Below are 22,872 nucleotides of genomic sequence, written 5' to 3' on the forward strand. Positions count from 1 at the left end.
AGCTATGAGCACAGATCCGAAGTTAGCAGGAGCCCTTCCCAAACCCACCAGCAGGGGGAGTCAGAACCATACTGCTTCCCAGGCGGGAGACCTGGGAACACACACACATACTCTCCTACACACACCTTGGGGTACACCTGTAGGGGGAAGGCGGCGTGGGTACTCTGAACCTTCAGAGGCTCACAACAAAGAAAGACTGGGCCAACAGAGCGGAGAGAGGCCGCCATGTGGTGGCTGCAGGCCCGGCCTCTGGGGTGGACCACCCAGGACTGCAGTCTCGCTCGGGCCACTGCTTGGCAGTGTGACCCTTGGCCTCGGTTTACTGAACAGTGGAAAGGGGCAACGAGAGGCCTGACTGCATAGGGTCAAACAAGTCAGAGCATGTTAAGTGCACAGAGCAGTGTCTGGTGTGTTCTAAGTGCTGCATTAAAACAGCAAAGCCAATTTGGCTAACCGAGGGCATGAGAATGGAACACGCAGCACGCACGGGTACCTAGGAACCAGTCACAATGTCCCGTCAGCTAAGGGACAGGCCTTTACACAACACCCTGCCCCCTCCTGTCATTTCACTGCACCTCTGAGCACTCTAGCATGAAACATGCCAGGCACTTGGACCTTGTGGGGTTGCTGGAAAATGCTGGGGGGCTCTGTGCATGGGAGCCACTGCTGCTGGTTTTCTAAGGCCCGAGCGCCCCGGGCTGGGGCCCGGCAGTGCTGGCGGTGGGAAAACCAGGCACCGTGGCGTGGCGAAGGGACAGCCACGTTCTCGACAACAAAATGAACTGGAATCTTTCAAACTTTTGATACAACTTCCAGGGTACAGAAGCGACATGGGTTGGGGCACAGGATGACTGCGGGACCCTCTGAGGGACAAACGAGCCAGGTTCTCCACTGATGGGCAACACGAGGTGGCACCACCACCTCATACGACACGGAGGCCTGTTCCGGTGCTGGTCTGAACAAACACCAGCTAGGAGGCCATGGCGGACAACTGAGGGGGAGGGACGGAGACCAGATGTAGGCCCCGTAGGGAGCTGAAAGGACAGTCGCGGGCTCCCTCGGCATGTGACAGGTGAGACCCAGGCCACGGCCGTGTGCGCCTGGATGGTCTCCACAAGGAAGATGTTAAAACCTAGAAACCACCCACACATCCTCTGCTGGGCAAAGGGATGAATAGGCTGTGGTCCACACGTGCCATGGGACGCCGCTGAGCGATCAACAGCAAGAACCTTCGCGAACACCACGAACAGCAGGGAAGAATCATGAGTGCTCTATGCTAAGTGCAGGAGGCAGAATCAAGAGGTTACACACTTCAGGAGTCCATGTGAGTGACGTTCTGGATAGGGGAGCAGACCGGCCATTGCCAGGGTTTGGGGGGAGGGGAGGATAGGGATTTTGAGGATCATAGAAGGGTTCTGTACCTTGACTGAGGTGGGGGTCACCTTGCTTTATGCGTTTGTCATTATTCAAGGCAACGTATGCTCAAGATTTAAGCACATATAAAAAGATGTACGCACACAAATTCTACCTGAAAAATCAAACAAAAAGTCAATTACCTGGTCCTTGGTTCTCCCCTCCCGTTCCCGGATGTAGGTAGTGACGATTCGCTCCGTCTCTTCTCGCAAGCGGGGGTAGGAGCTGAGCTGGGGGGTAGGGGAGGGGGGTACAGTGGTGGCATTGGCGGAGTCCTCGTGGCCCAGGAAACAACATGAACCACGCAGAGAACAAGGGGGAAGGGAAGTGACCAGGCCTAGGCCTACCGAGTCCCCACCCCACTCCTGTCTCATAGCTGCTCCAGCTGAGAGACAAGAAGGGGACGGTGGGGGGACGGTGTGCCAGACAGAATGACAGGGCGCCCACGCACGAGCAGAGATGATTTTTGAGAATGGATATGAAGGTGGAAAGTGGCAAGAGAAAGTGGGTGGTGTGTGTCTGCTGCCCGACAGTGACGGCCACCCCCTCCGCCCAGCACAGGTGAGAGCAAGGACACCGAGTCAAGTGTCAAGGCCAGCAGGCCCACAGGGCGGGAACTCTCGGCCAGCTCGTGAGTGAGCAGCGCCTGTTCTAGGATGATGGGGGCAGCATCTGGGCCATCTCCCTCAGAGGGACCCCCTTACAGAAAACTCTTCTCTCATAACCTGAGCCAAACGTACAGAGAAGCCCACCTTCTGAGGTTCAGGTTAAGTCCACGTGTCAGGGAAAACCGAGGAGCTGGTCAAAATCACTAGTGGAAAGCCTCTGAAATGCTCCGTGACACGCGAACACACATGTCTTTGCACTGATTGCGGTTCACGCTGGGTGACGGGGCGGACACCCTCCTCCTCTAAGGTTCTCTAAGGCACTGCCCCTGGTCCCCACTGCCTGCTTGGTGACTGTCCCTGGCCACACCCCAAGCCTCTCCTGCCCCGCAGAGCCCAAACTGGAAACATGGGACACCTGTGTGCCGCGATGCCCCCCTCTCTCGTCCACTAGGCAGAGCTGAGATGTCGCCAAGCAACAGGTGGCCCATGGAAGGGGGTGCCCACTGAGGCAGAGTTCCCAGATGCGCAGGTGGAGACTAACGTGGGGGGTGGGGAGAGGAGATGCGGGACAAATGCGCAGGTGACAACAAAACCTTCGGTTACCTTCTCGGCACACTTTTTAATGACCGTGGCCAGCTCTGAGACCACGAGATCAACACACTTCAAACTCGGCTCTTTGAGCTTTACAATCTGTTTTTTCACAATGGCTTCAAAGGCCATGTCGGGGGTGAAGAGCCCCGTCCTGGGTCATGCGGAGGGCGGGATGAGGTAGAAAGATACCCAGGGACAGTGCAGGCCACACACGCGGGATGGGAAACAGAAAGAGAAGAAAGGAGAGTCAGCTGGTTAGTGACATGCAGGTAGGAGCCTGTGCCCGCATTTGCCCCGGAAGCTACTTCAGATCGAGGAAGAGTCCTGGGTCGGAGGGGAGGCTGGGGCGGGGGCAGGGCCAGGGGTCAGTGTCACGGTGCGGACGGCGAAGGGAGCGTGATGGCCTCGAATTTTCGCACCTGTGACAGTGGGCTCTAGGGTGATACGCCCCACCCCACCTAGGTTTTTCTCTCTCTCTCCCTTTTCTAATCGAAGAAGCTTAAGAAGCAAATGTGGGCTTTTCCAGACCAAGACAGAAGGCTCAAGCAGTTTCCCTGCCTTGGGAGACCGACCCCAGGCTCTGGGGCCCCTGCGGACGTGCAAACACAAACCGGCCACCGGCAAGCACTTCTGCGGTCTGGCCGAAGCGCACTGCCCTGGGAACCAGGCCTGCGGGGGAGCCCAGCGCGACCCGCCGGGTGGAGACGGTGGCCTGTGGATACCAGCACACGGGTGCCAGGGACCTAGTGGCTGGGAGGACGCGCTGCCTGGAGGGACAGCTCTGTTCCTGGAGGGAGCCAGGGGTACTGGCGGAGCAGCAAGGAGCTGAGCTGGCTTTGCGGGGCCAGGCACCTGAGCACTCATTCTGCTGGTGGCATTCGGGCCTTTCTTGGTGCCTTGTGGACAGAGAGGTGGCTGGCTCCAGGAAGGCCCGAGGGTGCCAGGCATTCATCAAGAAGGAGTGATGGCTGGGGGGGCAGGGTTCAGGGAGCTTGGCCTCCAACAGCTGACGCGGGATCCCTCTCTGCTTCCCAGAAGGCAGCAAAGCGACAGCCCAATGACACCCCCACGTCCATCAGACACATGCTAGGCTTGGTATCAGGGTCCCAGGGAGCCCTGCCCACCAGTCGGGCTGGGTCTAGAGGCCTGGCGCACCCTCCCACCCCACAGACATCGCGCCCAGGCCAACATGCCCCCGCCCCAGCCCCAGGGAGAAGGCCACGTTCTTGGAAACTGAGGCAACCTGGGGGGAAAGGGCACCAGCAGGGCAAAGGCTGGAGCAGCACTGGGAGCCTGATACCAAACCCCCATACCCCCGCTTCCACAAGGCCAGGAGTCACCCTGCCGAGGGCCCAATACCTTACTGGTACACTGCCTAACTGTATTGATTAGCTCCTGGATAACCAGGTCGACACATTTCAGACAGGGCTCTTTCAGCTTGACGACCTGCTTTTTCACAATGGCCTCGAATGCCAAGTCCGGGGTGAAGAGCCCGGTCCTAAAACCATCCGTACCCGGGGGTGGGGGAGATAAGTCAGAGAGAAACAAAGCACGGTCAGCAATTTCATAGGCACGGGCCAGGTCCCCGAGAATGAGCCAAGGTCATGGCAAGTCTGGGGGTCAGATGCCTGCATCCACTGCCTGGAAACCCACAGGATGACCCGAGGACCCCAGGGCTGATGGAAGACTGCACAACCAGGGTGACAACTTTTGTCGGATAACGGAAGGGACTTAGGAGCCTCACAGGGGACCCGTGATGGGGACGCATGCTGGGTTCCTGTAACCGTGATTCAGCTCTGGCTCCCCACAACCCCCCAGGGCAAATCAGTGAGCTTTCTCAGCTGGGCTCATGCCAACTGACTGGGCGGTTTAACCTACATTAAACCCAAGGGCGGCAAGTAGCCCCGTGGCCTACAACAGATCCACACAAGATAGCACACCCACCCTCGAGTGCCCTTGGAGACCCACAGGGAGAGACTGAAGCTAGAGACTAAAGTAGACTAAAGCTACTGAAAACCACCCAGGAGCCCTCTCCAGGCCTTACACTCAGGGCACCTGGAGGGAGGGGCAACCAACTGGCTGGACAGTGGCGCCGCAGAGGTGAAGGGAACACGGCAGCTCTCCCCTTAGAACTTGCCTGACTCCGTGGATGTTCTTAATGGCGTAGCTGATCTCGCGCCGTAAATCCTTCTCGTCAAACTCCATCTGAGAGCAGACAAATCACTCACATGCAAAGAGGTACCTGTGGCACCCCCATAACGGGTGAGTATTTGGGGAAGGTATATCCTGTGTGTGGCTGTTTTCACATGGCAGACTATTTCACCGGTCAAAATTTTTAAAAACATTAAAACCCAGTTTCAGCAAGGATGGTTTGAAATGAACATTCTCACTCTCTCTCAGAGGAAACGTGAATTCACTCTCTCTCTGAAGGAACATGAATTCACATGAACTTTTTTATGGGCTATTTGGCAATACCAATCAAGAGCCTCCAAAAACACAGCTATACTTTCAGGCAGTTTTAAACGTTCTAGAAACCTACCTTGAGGAATTCATAAGAATTAGTTATGTTCATAGAACTATTCGTAACTGCTAAAAAATGTGAAAACAACTTAAATGTCTAATAATGGGAGATTGGTTCAATGTCTGATGGGACATCCGTAAGATACTATCTTGCCGTTAACAACGCACGAAATGTAAATGACTGGTTTGGAAAGATGGCCACCATATGAAAAAAGCAGGATACAGAGACACATGAATTATTTTTCAAGTATGGATGAGCAGATGTGCTGTGTTTTGTGTAGGCCGGGGACTTACCCATTTGCACAGAAATAATCCGGAAAGGGCAAACACTGAGAAGTTAACAGGAGTTGTCTGCGGGTATTAGGATTAGGGGTGTTTTTCATCCCTTTAAGCTTTTGGCCTTTGTTGAAAATAATTTTACTGGTTTTTATAAAAAATGATGTATATTCATGGTAAGGAGTGTAAAACTTCAAGCAAATTAACAAAAGAAAAATCTCAAAGCCCAGAACAGACATTTTTATGAGAACTCTTGCAGATCTGTCTGTGCAAAGACACACACGGAGACATCACAGCCTTTACGAGGAAGGATGTTGTAAATACTATCCTATATGCTATTCTATATGTGCTGGCTCCTTACCCTGCCTGTTTTCCCCTTCACCGTGATGAGGACACTTTCCCATGAAAACTGACCTACATGTTCTATGTACTTTGCAAAGACTGTGTATTGGTTTTTGTCAGAGGGCCAAAATGGAACTTTCCTATGGGTCTGCCGGACACCTCTGAGCTGCCCGCTCAGGGAAGGAAGCCTGGAGGTGACACCTCCTCCCCGACCCCCCGCCGCACTGCCACTGGCACCACCTCTGCCCACTGGAGGCGGATGCCGGAAGGCAGGAATTCAAGACCCAGGACCTAGGAGGAGGCCCTGACCGGAGTCAGGAGGGCCCACCCGGTGGTGCTACCTTCACCAGCTCAAAGGGAAACCGCTCATGGAAGATGCGATTGATTCGGGCGCCCCCGGAGAGCTCTAGTGTGTCCACTTGGTCTCCAGAGCCTTCGATCCTCTTTTCAAAGTCCACCCCAAACTGCTGGACCATCCTACCAGGAAAAAGAGAACCCGACATCAGAGGGGAAGGATCTGATACGGCGCCAGAATCATGCTCCGAATCAAACCGTGGTTTACACGCTCCCTTTCATTTTCTTAGCAGCGAAATGTATGCAGAGGCCAGAACAAATCAATCACAAGACCGCCTACGGCGCGCAGTCGCGACACGCCAGGCCTGTTCTACAGGCCCGTTACGGCGATTCATTCACCGAATTGGGGGGTAACGGTTCTTAGTCCCATTTTGCAGATGGTAAGATTGAGGGGTGTGGTCACAGCTCAGTGACTTCTGCCCTGACCAGGCAGAACTGTGTGTGAAAAACGAGCTCCTCCACACAATTCTGGTGTCTTTGCCCCTCTGAGCCTCTGCAGAGTGAGTTGATCTTAATGGTGTCCCCACATGGTCACAGTGAGGATTCGAGGAACTTCTAGATTTCATCAACTCCGAGAAATCACCGATCCTAAGGAGGGCTGCTAGTCTGCACCCCCAGAAGAAAGAGACAACGCAGCCAATTACGGTAATTCACCTCAAACTTTTGAATTCAGGAAGTTAAAAATGTTTTTTCTTTTTAAAAAGTGCTTATGTAAGTGACGAAATATGTTACCACCACATGTGCGCCCTTGGAACCCAGCCCAGCCCTTAAAACGGTCCCCAAGTGTTGCTGACTGGTGCTGTGACCGTGTGAGCAGCCGAGAGCTAAAGTATTGGTTAGCGTTTGGTTTTCTGCAGGATTTCTAGTTGTTTCCCCAGCCTCTTGCACTGCCTGCGTCATTTCTGTATCTCCGCCGCCCCCAAATTCTTGATGTCCTCAAGCTCTGCACGCAGTCCACCCTGAAGGGGAGCTGCTGCCGTCGAGGGACCACCCCCACTGGGCCAGCGGCGTGGAGCTCAGCTTGTTGGCAAAGAGACGTCCAGCTCTCACGGGCAAACACCGCCGATGCCTGCAAGATGCCGGGCGGCCAGGCTTGGCACCAGTGAATGGGGTTCTCCTGGAACACCTGGTGGGAGGGCAGGGATGGGGTGTCTCATACCCCAAGAAACTCTGCCCGCAAGAAGTAAACGGTGTTAAGCTTGAGCATAAAAGCATTCTCACCCCTGAACCCTCTAGCATGCAGTGCTAAGTGGTGGGGTGGGGGGACAAGGACAGCAGGGTTATGACAGCTACCGTGGGTCACGTGTGGTGTCCCTCTGCTGTGACCTGGCGACGAACCACATGTGTGGCACCATCTGCCTTATGAACTGCCAGTGAGCTTCTGGATCCCACTCTAGCCCAGCGCCCAGGATTCCTGGCTATCAAGAAACTGGGAGTATAGGGGTGCCTGGGTGGCTCAGTGGGTTAAACCTCTGCCTTTGGCTTGGGTCGTGATTCCAGGGTCCTGGGATCGAGCCCCACATCCAGCTCTCTGCTCAGCGGGGAGCCTGCTTCCCTTCCTCTCTCTCTGCCTGCCTCCCTGCCTACTTGTGATATCTGTCAAATAAGTAAATAAAATCTTAAAAAAGAAAGAAAGAAAGAAAGAAAGAAAGAAAGAAAGAAAGAAAGAAAGAAAGAAAGAAAGAAACTGGGAGTATAGAGGCAAGAGAAGCCAAGAGAGAGAGACTGAGAGAGAGATAGATTCTGGGATTGTCGGGCACACGTACACCTCCTCCTCACAGCAGCGCGGCTGTGGAGAGTCCCCCATAGCTCTGGGCTGGGACAGCCAGTGCCCACCCAGGGTCAGGGTGAGAATTCCAAGAGATAGAGCAGAAAGAGCTGACACAGGGCCAAGACCCCACCCCGGTCTCCCATGTCTGTCCTCCCCACAGCCACCAGAAGGCACCTAGGATACCTGAATCAGGCCATCCCTCCATGGCTCCCACCTTACTCAGAGAAAAAGCAATTCCTCCCCATGGCCTACTAAGACCCGAATGCTCTGCCCTGTCTCCTCCCCTCCTCCACTCTGCCCCTCACTCATTCTGTTCTGTCATACAGCCTCCTCCAGCACTGCAGGGCACAGTCCTGCCTCAGGGCCTTTGCACTGGCCAAGCCCCCATCCCTGACCTCTTCAGATCTTGCCTGACTATCACTGTCTCAGGGCAGGCTTCTTGACCACTCTGTTTAAATAGCACCCCCAGGCCCATCCTGGCACCCTAGCCCCTTCCCCATGTTAATATCTCACCATTTAACACACTACACATTTTCTTATTTACTTATTTTCTGTCCCATCCCTCCGCCCTCCCCTTTCTAAGCACCTGGGGCAGGGATGACTGTCTGCCCCGTTCACTGGGGTGACCCGAGTGCTTCCACAAATGTTACGCTAAGTGAACAAATGGACGAATGAGGATGGACACCCAGCCTGGACCTGGGACCCTGTGGCTGGGCGGAGGCCCCCCACGAGCCAGGCTGGGGGGCCGGGAGGTTGGGAGGGAGACACGTACTGCAGCAAGGCTTTGGTTTTGCGTGTGGGGTCGTCGGGCCGGAAGTTCTTGTACTCCTCCACCTCCTTCTCCAGGGACAGCAGCTGGCTCTGCAGCTTGCTCCGCAGGGCTGGCAGTGACTCCCGGATGTGGTTGGTCAGTTGCTGGGAGGGAGAGAGGTCACCGGTCAAAGGTCACAGGTCAGCACAAGTGGGATGCCGGGGAGGGTCTGGCCTGCTGCACCTGCTGAGGGTCAATGCCGAGATGGCCCCTGAGCGCAGCACACCCCCCAGCCTCAGGAGAAAGCAAGGGAACTATCTGGCTGCAGTCACACTAGCGTGTGGGACGAGGAGGGGTGGCACGTGCTGCCCACAGCAGCATGATGCTGGGAACGATAGGGCAGCCAACCAGGGGGTCCGCACCGCAGAGTACACATGACACACGTGCCGACCCACGGCAGCCTTGCACAAGTGCTCCAGTGAGAGGCCCAGGAGGCCACTGAACGACCCACGCACTGAAGGACCGGCCGATGGGTGACGGTCCGCATGGGCCATGGAGCAACGGGCAGATGGAGAGACGCGGGGCCGGGCCCTATTAACCAAGACGCAAACAGCTCCCCGGCAAAAGGAACATACAGAGCACGTGCTCCCTTCTGTGAAAGAGGGAGAAAGTAAGAATGTATTTTTAGTTGCCTGAACAGAGGGAAGGAAGCTCCACAGGAAACAAATGCGGAAGAAAGGCCGGAGTGGGGCAGGCAGGTGGGAAGGGGGCCTCTCACTGTGCCCACTTCTCCTCTCTTCATCTGCATCAGAATCGTGTGGATTTTTTTTTTAAAGATTTTATTTATTGGGGCGCCTGGGTGGCTCAGTAGATTAAAGCCTCTGCCTTCAGGTCAGGTCACAGTCTCAGGGTCTTGGGAACAAGCCCCGCATTGGGCTCTCTGCTTAGTGGGGAGCCTGCCTTCCCCTCTCTCTCTGCCTGCCTCTCTGCCTCCTTGTGATCTCTGTCACAATAAATAATAAATAAAATTTTAAAAAAATATATTTTATTTATTTATTTGACAGAGATCACAAGGAGGCAGAGAGGCAGGCAGAAGGTGAGGGGAAGCAGGCTCCCTGCTGAGCAGAGAGCCCGACGCGGGGCTCCATCCCAGGACCCTGAGATCATGACCTGAGCTAAAGGCCAAGGCCTTAACCCACTGAGCCACCCAGGTGCCCCTTGTGTGGATTTAATTGTTCACAAATTGTAAGAGGAAGCAACACTACAGGAAAGGTTAGAGAGTATGCCTCAGGATGGAGGGAGAGAGAAAAATGTGAGAGAGAACAGAAAATATACCACTGTTCCGATAGGGAAAGAAGTAAGGGAAGGCAAGGGAAAGTGGGGATGGAGGAGAGGAGGGAGAGGGAGAAAGTAGGGAGGATGGAGAGGGAGGAGTGGGAGGGAGATAGTGAGGTGGGGGATACAGACACAGTGGCTTCTCGGGCCCCAAGTGTCGCCAGAGGGCAGCTGGTTAGTGGTGACTGGCCAGCACTGGGGAAAGGACCCACCACCAGATGGGAGGAAATGGGAGATTCACTATACTTGGGCTGCATGACTTTATTTTTTACTCTACTAGAGAGAGAGACTGAGAGGGCGAGCCTGAGGCAAGGAACAGAGAACAAAAGCCATAAAAGCAGCTATTGCCCTACAAGTGAAAAGCGTTCGCTACCAGCTCTCCTACAAGAGACAGGAATGTACTAGCATCCATCAAGCTAGGAAGGAAGTGTGAGGGAGCCTCACGCTCCAGCTCACCACACTGTGCTTATGAATCTGACGGCCCCTCAGAGGGCCCCTGTGGCCAGGACCCTGCCCCAGCGGCTGCCCCCAGGCCCTCCGTGGGAGCTGCAGGCCTTTAGGGGACACTGAGGCTTCACGCTCTGCAGACTGCGCCCCACCCCCCGTGTCTGACAGCATCCTAGAGCACGAGAGCAGCGGCTCATGGAGAATTGTGGGCAGCGGCGGGGGCGGGGGGCAGGCACAGCTCCAGGAAGTGCCATGAGGCACAGCCAGGCCCCCTCAAGGCCAGCCAGGCCCCGCCTGTGCACCAGCCCTCAGAGGAGGCCCCGCCACCTGCGGGGTAGTTTTACTTCCCTTCCTCTCCCTCTGCCCCTCCACCCAGGCCACCCACTTCCTCCCACTGGACACATCCCGTCCCTCCCCTCAGCTGCCCTCTCTGCCTTCTGCTCTGCACTGGCTCTTCCCGGCCCCCATCGCTCCCTCACCCTTGATCGTGCCTTGACCTGGGGACTTGCTCCCCGTCTGTGCCCCCCCCCCCCCCGTTAGAAATATGCCTTCCCCAAGGACACGGTCCCGCTCTGGTGTTGCTGCTGTGCCCCCGCGGCCTGGCCGCAGGGACGGCCCTCACTGTGGCTCCGAGTCCCTCCCCGCTTCCAGGAAGCTGCCATCAACTATCCAGAGGGCACATCTTACAACTCTGGATGGACAAACCAGGCCCGACCCAAAGGACAGGCCCGGCCTGGTACAGCGTGCCTGTACCATCCCCCATCAGGGACTCTCCTCTCCAGACAGAGCCATACACGAGCGGTCTGACGGTAGTCACGTTAACGGCCACCTGCGTGCACTAGGAGGATGAGAAACCATCTTGGCCGCGCTCCAAAGAGAGGCTGGCTGGACAGCTTGCAGCCCATGTGTTCAGAGACGACGACACAGCCATGAGAAAAAACGAAGAAGGGCACTTCTCGGCCCGGGCAGCGCTCCAGGAGATAACGCTGAGCAGAAAAAGCCAAAAGTGGGGCAGGATGGAGGGGTGGGGAGGCATCCACAACTACATCATCCTTTATGGTACAAAAGGGAGAACTATGATTTTCAGACCTTTTCGCGTGTATGGACAGAGAGAAACACAGGCAGGGTTGATAGCGGGCCCTGTGGGTGAGAGGGACGGGGCAGACGGGGGCGCCTCACGGCAAGCTCGCTGTTTCTAAGCCCCGAGAATCCACTCCCTGTACAGGAAGAGCGGGAGGAAAACAACTCTACAGTGGGGCAGCGTATGTATGGGGCGTGGACACCACAGCCCCAGGGGGCCAGCTAACGTCTGGGGGACGGGGGCTCGGACAGGCCGGGCCACCCCATCAGAGGTGGGCTGGGCTTCGGACCCGCGGAACTCAGGCCCCACAGTCCTCCCGCTGAGGTCCTGTCCCGCGCTCCCAGCCACCCTGCCTTGGTGCAAGCCAGACCGCTGTCACCCGGGTCACCCAGGCCAACTTCTGGGTACGGTGATTAGATAATTCCAAATATTTAATTATAGTGAAAATAAAATCAACAATAGTAGCGGTGGCGAGAAGAGCGCTGTTAGTGACTCACGGAACACCTACCCCTCACCAGGCCCCGAATCGAATGTGGTTGGAACCCATGTTGCTGCAGACCAAGGCCAGCAGCGTGGCGGACTGCCGCAGCACGAAACCCTGGCCATACCTGATTCAGGGTCTTCTGCAGGTGCGGGGTGCCCATGCGGTCGGCCATGTGCCGGTAGGCCGGGTGGGAGAGGAAGAACTTCCTCTCGGCCGCCAGCGCCGCACGGATGTCCTTCTTGCCCTCGATGTCCTTCTGGCTGCGGTTCACCACACCGATGTAGCCTGTAGGGAGAGCGGGTCAGGGCAGGGGCAGTGCCAGGCAGGCCAAGGGGCCTGGATGCCCACCGTGGACCGGGCACGCGGCTGGGCCCAGTGCAGGCAGACACGGCCGCTGTCCCACAGGTCACTCACAGACAAGGCACCCAGCCAGACCCATTCCTCAGAAACACGGAGAACACGAACACGAAGAGTGGTCCTGGAAAGCAACAGAAGTGTCTGGAGGAAAGAGGGGTGACGCCCAACCCCGTGTGAGGCGGGGAGAGAGGAAGGCTCTGGCGAAGACGAAACCCCTGAACTGAGCTTCAGAGACAAGAAAACCACCTCAAAAAAGAAGGGCGAGAGGGACCAGCTCATCTTGCCGGGTATTAAAACCTGTTCCACGGCTGTTACGTTTGTCGTGCTTGGATATATCGGGCATGGATGTCCAGAGAAATGAATGTGTTGAACAGAACAGAAAAAAGTCCAAAACCATACATGATGGCAGGTGGGAACGGATGGCTAATGCTCCGGAGCCAACAGGAGGGAAGCTCATTAGAAATGATTTTATGTGGGTTAAAATTTTCTGAATCAGATACAAGAAAATGGTAGTCGTGACTGACTACATGAGAAATGGGGCTTGCGGGAGAGGCGGGCTACTTTTTCACTGACCGACCTTCCAAACCATTCTGGAATTCTTTAATCATAGAAAAGAGGATTTAAGATAAAAATGCTAATGTGAAGAAAATATCCGCACTCTTAAGACATGAAGCAACTGGAAGGGTAGAGAACAGGAATGGTGTTCAAAAAGCCAGAACAGGGGTGTCTGGGTGGCTCAGTCGGCTGAGCGTCTGACTCTTGATCTCAGCTCGGGTCTTGATCTCAGCTTGGGTCTTGATCTCAGGGTCGTGGGTTCAAGCCCCATGCTGGGCTCTGCACTGGGCATGAAGCCTACTTAAAAAAAAAAAAAAAAAAAAAAAAAAAAAGCCAGAATAGTCCTGGGTTCCCAGGTATGGACACAGGGCACCAAATAGTATGGGTGTGTGTGCTGGGGGTGGGGGGGGTGTCATGGGACATCGAGAACTCAGCCAAGAGCCTGACCCATAGTAGGTGCTCAGTAAACAGACGTGGTGACTGTTTTCATCCCAGCTAACATAATGAAAGTTGGAGAGGTGGATTGGGGAGAGGCGGCCAAACGCCCACAGGGATGCGTGCACACAGATATACCCCACTCTCAGTGGGGGGCGTCCAAGGTTTCCCTTGGGGAGAGGGGAGTGGTGCCTGCCTACCATGTATCCCGACAAGTCTTGTGCAAGACTGGTTACCTTTCATCCTCTCCATCTTTGCCATTATGTTCCATTTTACAGATGAGGGGATGTGACCAAGATGAGGTCACAGAAGAGGGGGCCGCAGGAGAACCAGATGGGAACCCAGACCATGAGAAGCCCAAACTCACTACCATCCACACAAGAGTAAGCAGGAGGGAACAGCAGGGAGCAGAGCCAGTGGTCTGGCTGGGATTCTGGTTCCTAAAAGCATAGGAGGTCTGAGTCTTTTGTAAGCCAAGAAGAAGGATGCAGCTAGTGAGATTCTAAAAACCACAGGACAGGAGAAGAACACTGAGGGTGGGAGGCCTGAGGGCACAAGTCAGACAGATCGGGGAGAGGAAGGACTGACTTTCTTGGAAACAGACAGGAAGGTAGAGGAGGGCAGCGCAGAAACAGTGGGGTGGGGAGGAAGGAAGCCGAGGAGGTCTATGTCATCCAGCCACCCATCACCGATGCTGAGCCCAGGTAGCATCCCTCGGTACTAAGATTTAGGCCCAATACACGTAGGAAGAGCATGGGGTTAGGGTGGCTGGTAGAGGGGACAGGGACATGCGGGGTCCACTTCCCTGTTTGGCACCAACCCTTCCTTCCCAAACCTCTGACACAGACCCTGACACTGGCAGCCACCTCTCCTTAATCAATGTCTCAGCATGGCTGGGGGAAGGTGGAAACCAAGGTCTGGATGTTGTCCCCATGCCAATCCCACACACAGAGGAGCAAATCCCTAGGGGCTAAAGAAAAGATCTAAATGTGCTGGCAACACCAGCGCGCAGAGGGCGCCGACAGCTGACAGCAGATCGCCCAAGGGAAGGAATGGGGCAGGAAAGGGAACCAATTAACAAAAAGGCTTAAAAAATTTTTTAAAAACTGGGGCACCTGGGTGGCTCCATGGGTTAAAGACTCTGCCTTCGGCTCCTGTCATGATCTCGGGGTCCTGGGATAGAGCCCCGCATCGGGCTCTCTGCTCAGCAGGGAGCCTGCTTCCCCCTCTCACTCTGCCTGCCTCTCTGCCTACTTGTGATCTCTGTCAAATAAATAAATAAACTCTTTAAAAAAAAATTTTTTTTTTAATTAAAGCCTTGATGGACACTCAACACCACGCCACAGTGACAAACAGTAATAACCTAAGTGTCCAACAAATAGGGATTGAGTAACAGCACACAGATCCTCATACAAGGGATTCCACGGGACCTCTGGAAGTCACCTTGGAGAGTATTCGCCCGTCATGGGGAAACACTCTGCCGTTCTGCTAAGTGAAATGGAAAAGTAGGTCGCCAAGTGGCAGGAGGCCAGAGGGCCAGCATTCCAAACCAGCTCTGTCACGTCCTCATCTCGTGAGCTGGGGCAAGGCGTTCAGCTTCTCTGCGCCTCGGTTTCTTCATCCATAAAATGGGGATAGAAAGAAAGGCACCGCATAATCTGGATCTTCTTTAGTAGGACTCAATGAGCTCGCACACATCAAGACCACAGAGCAGGGGCGCCTGGGTGGCTCAGTGGGTTAAGCCTCTGCTTTCGGCTCAAGTCATGATCCCAGGGTCCTGGGATGGAGCCCTGCATCGGGCTCTCTGCTCAGCGGGAAGCCCACTTCCTCCTCTCTCTGTCTGCCTTTCTGCCTACTCGTGATCTCTCTCTGTCAAATAAATAAATAAAATCTTAAAAAAAAAAAAAAAAAAGACCATAGAGCAGTGCCTCGTACATCACAGATAACAAGTATCTGCTTTTCTGATTTTTTGAAAAGAAAAATATTTAGGCTACTCCTGTCAGAAGATCTAAACTTGATCCTAAACCTGAACTTTATCAGGTTCTCCGTCTAGATTTCATTGCCAATTTTTGGGAACAACCAGCCCAATCCCAAGTGTGGGACATGATCTGGTTTCTTCCACAAAAAAATTATATGGGAGAAAAAAGGGGCTGGCGAGGGAGCTGTTGAGCCAGAAACTTAGGCATTTATGTGTAAAATAATAGGAAGCCAAGGATGTGCTTTGTAATCCCCCAGGGACCAAATAAGGAGAGGACATTCGGGCACTGGAGACTAGCTGTGTGTTGATAACCGCTAAGGCAGGGTCTACGGGGCTCCTCGTACTTCTCTACTTTCAAGAATGTTTTTTAAATGTTCACGAAAGAAAGTAAGCATGACCGTTAATAAAAATTATGAATCCTGGGGCGCCTGGGTGGCTCAGGTGTTAAGCATCCCACTCTTTTTTTTTTTTTTTAAAGATTTTATTTATTTATTTGACAGAGATCACAAGTAGACAGAGAGGCAGGCAGAGAGAGAGAGGGGAAGCAGGCTCCCCGATGAGCAGAGAGCCTGATCCGGGGCTCGATTCCAGGACCCTGAGACCATGACCTGAGTCAAAGGCAGAGGCTTAACCCACTGAGCCACCCAGGTGCCCCAAGCATCCCACTCTTGGCTTTGGCTCAGATCATGACCTCAGGGACATGGGATCGAGCCTCGCATTGGGCTCCCGCTCGGCAGGGAGTCTACTTGGGATTTTCTCTCTCTCTCTCCCTCTGCCCCTCCTACTCACACCCTTTCTCTCTCTCTCACTAAAATAAGTAAGTAAAATCTTGGGGAAAAAAAAAAAAGAAAGAAAGAAATTGTGAATCCTGGGGCACGTGGGTGGTACAGTCAGTTAAGCATCCAACCCTGGTGTCAGCTCAGGTCACAATCTCAGGGTCATGTCAAGCTGTGCGTTGGGGTCCAACCTCAAAGCAGAGTCTGCTCTGCTCCCTCTGCCCACCACCCCTCCTCTTGCAAATAAATAAATTGAAACAAAGAAAGGAAGGGAGCGAGGGAAGGAAGGAAGGAAGGAATGAGGCAGGGAGGGAAGGAAGGAAGAAAGGAAGCAAACAATTAATTAATTATGCATCCTGGGGAACGTTTTCAGAGGAGAGCCCTGAAGTATAAACTGGTCGGAGACGCTGTGCTAGGGATGACTGTGGTGTCCTTTCTCTGTAGGCCTGTTTATGTCCCCGAAGCGAGCAGGTGTTAACTGTATAACTGGGAAGTCAATGTGTACAAATCAGAAGAAAAAGATACATAGGAAACAGTAGTTACTCCCGGCACCTGGGAAACAGGCAGCAGTGGGTGCTTGTGTGTGTACTTCCTGGCATTGGTCCAGGTTTCAGGAACGATAAGGACAAAAACATTATCGTCTGAACCTCCTCCCTGCCACTGCGCCCCGCCCCCAGCTCCGCACCCAAGCGCACCTCTTCTCAAGGGGAGCAGCTTGTTCTCCAGAACGTCCCTGGCGTCAGTGCCTTCGTCCATCAGGTCGAGCTTTGTGATGACGCCGATGGTCCGCAGGCCTGAAAGAGCCCAGAGGTCAGAGGATGCCGTGAGGGAGGAGCTTGGGCTGGCAGCCTTGGGCAGGGGTCCCCACTTCCAGGTGTGGGACCTGGGACAAGCCAGAACATCACCTGCCTGGACCCTAGTTTCCCTCATGTCAAGTGAAGACAACAGCCACACCAGTCTCAGAGTCCATGAAGATACACTGGCTTGTGACAGACGCACAGTAAATACTGGCCACCATCATTGTCATTCCTGTGACCTGCTGACAGTGTCTCGCTGCCACAGTGTCAGGGGGAGACCTCGTGGAAACTCAAAATCCCGGCTCAGTCTCCATGCTGCGCTGAGTTAGCTGCAGAGTCCCAACATCATACACAAACCCACGGCGACTGTTTCTAGGGTTACCTTGCACCTGAATGGCCAAAATTCCACTCTGGAAACCACCTCATCGGATTCCTCCTATCCCTTGGTCAACTCGCGAATCAAGGGAAACCCTCTAAGCAAAGCTGCTCGCCTACAGATCAGTGGCCCCCGGCAGGCCTACAGATCCCCTCTGCGATGGCGCCCATGGATGTGTGGGTGTGTGCGTACGTGTGAACCACATGAAGCCCAGGGAGATCCTCAGAGGATGCGAAGGGGTCTTTGAGGGGCTGACAGTTGCTCTTGCTGGCCCCCCTACCTGTTCACACTCAATCGTGAGCCTGTGAGCTGCCATCACCTTTCTGGAGGGCAGAGGGGCCACAGCTATGAACACCCACAAAGCTTGTGCCAAGCTGGGAGGGGAAAGGCAGAGGGAGGGGGGATATGGGACCACAGAGGGGGGTCTCGGGGCCCGGACTCTATTGGAAATGCTGGATTTCACTGGAGCATTATTTACAAAAGACCAGAAACAATCCACATGTTCAAGAACAAAGAAGAGTCAATAATGGGCAGCTTGGTGGGTGCTGTGTACACGCATCCCACTGGTAACAAGGAAACGTGCATATGCAGCACAGAAAAATAAGGAAAGGTCACCTTATCACCGCATTTTTTTAAAATGTGAGTTTACTCGGGAGAACAAACTATGTGAGACTATTTATAAGGCGTGGCCAGTGATACCTCCTGGGAGAAGGAAAGCGGTCACTTTCTTAGGTTCTGTGTTTTACAACAGTGACATTTTGGGGGTAAAAATTACAAACACTTCCAAAAACAGAAGAGCTAACATCAAGTTCACAAGTGTAACTGAACCCACGTCCATTTCCTCAGCACCCAATCAAGCCACTGTGGCATCTCTGTCACAATCAGGCTCTATCCCATGGGACTGGATGGGGGGTGCACAGGGAGGCTGAGGAGGGTGCGCCGGATAGGGGTAGCCTCTCCTAGGAGACCATGCCTGGGGTGACCCTGGGGACACAGCGTCCCCTTCGCTGGACAAAGATACTCAGAACACAGTCCTCAACTCTGAAAAGCTCGCAGTCCACAGTGCAAAAGGGCCGTCAGTTCCTATCCTTCCCCGAGCCGTCCTCGGGCCAGACCGGAACCGGAAGCCAGGGAGCAAAGTGCCAGAGCCTGTCTTTCCCTATCTCCTCCCTGGTCCCTGACTCCCTCCAAACCACTATGGAATCAGGCAGTCAGAGGGCATTTCACAAACCGTATTTCAGTGCGTGTCCCCCTCCACAACCACCAACACATGCAGGACACACCCAGGTCCCCACAGCAGCCACCAAGGCCCCTGGGATGGTCCCACCCCCCACGTCGCCTTCTCTGCCCCAGTCACAATGGCCTCCTTGCCATCTCCTGGGCACCCCAGGCTCAAATCAAGCCCAGCCTATTTAGCATCACTGGCCATTTCCCTGGATTTTGCCTCTTTTCATCATTTGCCATTCTGGTCTTGCCTGAAACCTCACATCTTCAGAGACCTCTGACCCCCACCTCCTACCCCAGCCACTCTCTCAAAGGGTTAGATTTTCCTCCAGTGCTTGCTTCTGGCTGAAACTGCCCCACCTGCTTATTTTCTTACGGTTTTCTGTCTCCCTCCCTGGAACATCAACTCACCAGGGCAGGAGCCCCTGTCAACTTTGTCCCCTACAGGGTCCCCAAGGCCAAAATACAGAGCCTGGCATATAGCAGGTACTTAACTGACACGTACTTAATCAATGGTCCAAGGAAAAGTTTGACCCGGAATGCCCTGAGCCAGAGACGCCACAGTCCACACTGATCCCTATCGTCCCATCGGACTTCATTAACTCATCCCCCTTTTACCTTCTCTGCCTGGCCCCTGAGCATTACAGGGACCTCTCCAGTCCTCGGAGGAGCTCTACAGGCTAGGACTGCTGTTGCCATTTTGACAGAAGGGGACCAAGCCAAGGAGAAATGCCCAGCTGCCGCACAACAGCCTCTTGGGCAGTCCATCGGCCCTGCTGGTCCCTAAAGGAGAGGCTGTATCCCAGGAGGGCCTTTTCCTAGGGGTCATAGGCCAAAGGCAATATGAGTGACCTAGAATCAAGGATGCTGGGCAAGCTGCCATGCTCCCAGGCCCTCGGAAGGGGAACGCCTACTGTGGGGCTCTGTGGTTACCTTGTGGGTCGACCTCCTTGGCCAGCTTGAGGGCGTCCGAGTTGGCCAGGTCCATGTTGGCAGGGGTGACAGCGAGGATGAGACTGCTTTCCCGGCTGATGAACTGTAGGATCATGTCCTTGATCTGGTACTCGATATCTGGGGGCTGGTCCCCCACGGGTACCTTGGTGATACCCGGGAGGTCGATGAGGGTCAGGTTCAACACTGAGAGGAAACCAGAGGGAAAGGTCATCAGAGGCAGAGGAGGGGAGGCAGGCAAAGCCCCAAGGCCCCATAGCTATCCAGCCTGCTTCCCTAAGTGCTGGGGGGTCAGGCCGCAGGAGTCCTCCCACCCTCCGACCAGATCACTCCTTTTGATCCAGTAGCTCCTCTTCAAGGCCCCCTCCTACAGGCAGCCTCCCTCTAGTGCAGCGACACAGTTCTAAATTGGGACGTTTGCACTGGCAGCCTGGAATTGCTCCCTGTGGCTAAATAAATTTTGGCCCACCGATGCAGCCGTGACCAAAGGCTGCTGTTTGCCAGTGCGTACCATAAAAAACAAAAAGATGATACTCTGATAAGAGACACACTGAGATGTATTCCTGCCAAGAAGAGGCATTTTACATTATGCTACAATCTGAGTAAAAGTGATGAAACACACACGCAAACACGATGGGCATGAAACACACACGCAAACACGACGGTAACTACTGACTCGGCTGTTAGAATACAAGATATGTTCGTGATACTGAAGGCTCCAGGGTAGGCTTTCGCTCAATCCCCTTTCATGATTTTTGAATTTCTGTGCTGTGTAGAGGCATCATCTATTCAGAAATAGGTCGATTTAAAAACTCATCGCCAAGGACTCACGCTGAGGGGTTCCGAGTCTGCTGGAATATTCTCCGAATGCCATCTCAGTTAGCAATCTATGCCCTGGGGCCACAAGTCGTACTTGGTGGCAAGCTGCTCTAGGTCACTGATGGGAGTTTTAAAATCAGAATATTTTGCAGAGAAGTTTGGCTTTCTGGCTCTTCTGCAAGGCCTGAAAGACCTGGTTACCCTGGGCCGGTCTCCTTATGTGGCCGCCAGGACCCGGGAGCCACACGGCAGCCACCCCTTTCCACAGGGGCGTACAGCTGCAAATTGCCCCAGTCCCCACCACGCCTGACAGTCTTCCCAGCATGCTGTGTTTCCTGAGAGCTGAGACTGATTCCTCAGCACCATGTTCCTATTAAAAAACGGGAAGCCCGAGACCAAGAGGGCTGCGTGCATGTGAAGAATGGAAGGGGTCCTATTTCTTGTGAGAGCACAGCCGACCCCACCCACAAGCGGCACAGAGTCGGCTCCCCTCCACCACGACACCCAAACGGTCTGCGCCGGTGCTACCTACCGTGGGGCGAGTAGACCCGCAGGTTGATGGGCACTGGGGAGATGCCTTTGTTGGTCCCCGTGACCCTGTCGGTCTCCGCTTCGATCTCCTGCCGGACTTCATCAAAGTCTGTAAACTTTTTGGACTTACAGTGCAAAAACTCAGCATATTCTGAAAAAGGAAGAAAGATGCTTGAAATGAGAAAGAGAAGCCGTCTCACTCGCGGGCAAGGATCTGATGGCCTTCTGGGACAGGTGCCTTGTCAAGCAGAGAAAGCGAAGGGTCAGTCATAGTGGCTCCAGGAATTTGGGGAGCAACAGATTCATTCTCAGAGAAAGAGATCTGCAGGCGCGCCCCATCAGCCGGGCCTCCTCCCAGACCTCGGGATTCCTCAAGGAACAAAAACCAGCAAAGACCCTGTCCCCCAGGGAGGGAACAGAAACTCTCATGAAGTATTTTGTGAAACGACAGGTCAGGACGCACTATGAGAAAAACAAAACAAAAAACCAAGAGGTTTTTTGACAAAAGCAGTTGTCACTTTCGCACGAACAGGACAGAAGGGGAAATACGGGCACATGTCACCAGACAGCAGGTGGGGTACGCGTGAGGAAGCTGCCTCATTGGTGTTCTCCGTGAGATCAAGTCTGGAATCGTGAGGCGGAAACTCCCTCGCTGTGGGTCAAAGGAGACGCAGGCCACTGTCCCAGTGGGATCCTGGGCTGCCGGCACCGTCCAGCTCGCCAAGATGCCAGACACATGTCCCTGGGACCCATCTGTCCCTCCTCCCCAAGCACCTGCAGTGTGGGGAACAGGGAGCCACCAAAGCCCATCTCACTGTCTCTCTTCCCCTCCTGGCCATTGGCAGGGCCCCCCACCTAGACATGAGGCCCTCAGGAGAACTTCTGGGCAGGGGCTCAACTGGACAGAGGAGGCCTCTCCATGCCTTCTGAGCCGAGTGACCCCGACAACTAGTACTGGGCCCCTCAGCTCTGGGATAGAGCAAGAACAGAACATGTTTGTCCTCAGATGTAAGGACAGAGCCTACTGGTGCTTGCTGTAAAATTCTTCAACTTTCCCATATGTTCCCCATTTTTGCGGTCAATGTTGGGGAGGGGGGACCCCATAGGCTTAGAGACCACGGGTCTGTGGTGATGACTTAAAAACAACAACAACAACAACAACAACAACAACAAAAAACGGAAGTCAGACATGCTGGCAAACAGCTCAAAGGACCAGACCACTACAGAGAGGCTGCGTCCTCTCTAAAAGGAAAGAACGAGAAATCACCTCGGTGTCCACCAGGAGGAGACCTGGCTACACAAATCCCAGCACAGACATGCCATCAGCTGCCTCAAGAGGGGACGGACATGGAGCCTGACAGAGGAGGCCCAGCAAGAATGGAATGCCAAGAGGCTAGCCACCCCATCACCGTGACCTAACCAACCGCAGCCCACGTTCAGCCCCTGCGGGCTCCCGCCCAGCCCTGTGCACGTGCCCGCGTGCTCCAGCGGGCCCCTCGGAGCAAGCACCGGGCCAGCAGGGTCTGTGCCGTGCAGGAGGAACCTGAAGCCCACAGAGGGGAAGCAACTTGGCCCAAGCTAAGTGGCAGAGCTGCGATTCCGACTTCAGCTCATCTGTCTCCAGGTAGTGGCTCTCAGGTCACGTGGTCTTTGTGAGCTCCACATCACCCCCCACCCCAAGGCTCTTAGCCTCTCTGAACCTCTGCATCGGGGACCTGGGGGACTCCATGGGCTCAGATCACAGAGAACCACCTCCACCGTGGGCACTGGCCACTTGGGGACAGGGGCAACGAGGACACTGCCAGCATGGGCACCCCCACCCCACCCCCATCAGCTGACCCAGTTCCCAAGGACAGTCACGCTCGAGCCCTCCACAGGGACAAGAGGAAACGCTTGGCCGCTCTTCCGGCAGCAGCCTCCAAAAATGGAACAGTCCCCCAACCCCCCACAGCATACCTCAGTTCTCATCCGGCTCAGGGCCCTGGGCTCAGCACCCGCAAGAGACCATCCCCCTTCCAGAAGCACAGCCACAGGACGCAGGCCCTCTGGCTTGTACATTGGGCCCTGGAGGCCTGGTGCCTAGAAGGCCCACTCCCACCC

General features: G+C 54.6%; 1 protein-coding gene across 13 annotated transcripts in view; it reads right to left on the bottom strand.

Moving 5' to 3' along the window:
• DNM2 (dynamin 2) overlaps positions 1 to 22,872 on the bottom strand; it is an 84,554-nt gene that overhangs the window by 22,811 nt on the left and 38,871 nt on the right. For 8 of the 13 annotated variants that reach the window (XM_047702439.1, XM_047702492.1, XM_047702400.1 and 5 more), the window contains exons 3-11: positions 20,774 to 20,923; positions 19,405 to 19,608; positions 16,770 to 16,868; positions 12,098 to 12,258; positions 8,648 to 8,790; positions 6,092 to 6,227; positions 4,750 to 4,817; positions 3,972 to 4,110; positions 1,557 to 1,643 (exon numbers count right to left, since the gene is read on the bottom strand). In XM_047702439.1, the coding sequence (XP_047558395.1) occupies positions 1,557 to 1,643; positions 3,972 to 4,110; positions 4,750 to 4,817; positions 6,092 to 6,227; positions 8,648 to 8,790; positions 12,098 to 12,258; positions 16,770 to 16,868; positions 19,405 to 19,608; positions 20,774 to 20,923 (1,187 nt within the window). Of the gene's footprint in view, positions 1 to 1,556; positions 1,644 to 2,624; positions 2,764 to 3,971; positions 4,111 to 4,749; positions 4,818 to 6,091; positions 6,228 to 8,647; positions 8,791 to 12,097; positions 12,259 to 16,769; positions 16,869 to 19,404; positions 19,609 to 20,773; positions 20,924 to 22,872 lie in introns of all 13 variants that reach the window. The other 5 variants (XM_047702380.1, XM_047702481.1, XM_047702475.1 and 2 more) reach the window with 1 other exon arrangement.

The sequence above is a fragment of the Lutra lutra genome, chromosome 1 (genome assembly GCF_902655055.1).
Source record: "Lutra lutra chromosome 1, mLutLut1.2, whole genome shotgun sequence".
In the NCBI taxonomy this organism is placed as follows: Eukaryota; Metazoa; Chordata; class Mammalia; order Carnivora; family Mustelidae; genus Lutra; species Lutra lutra.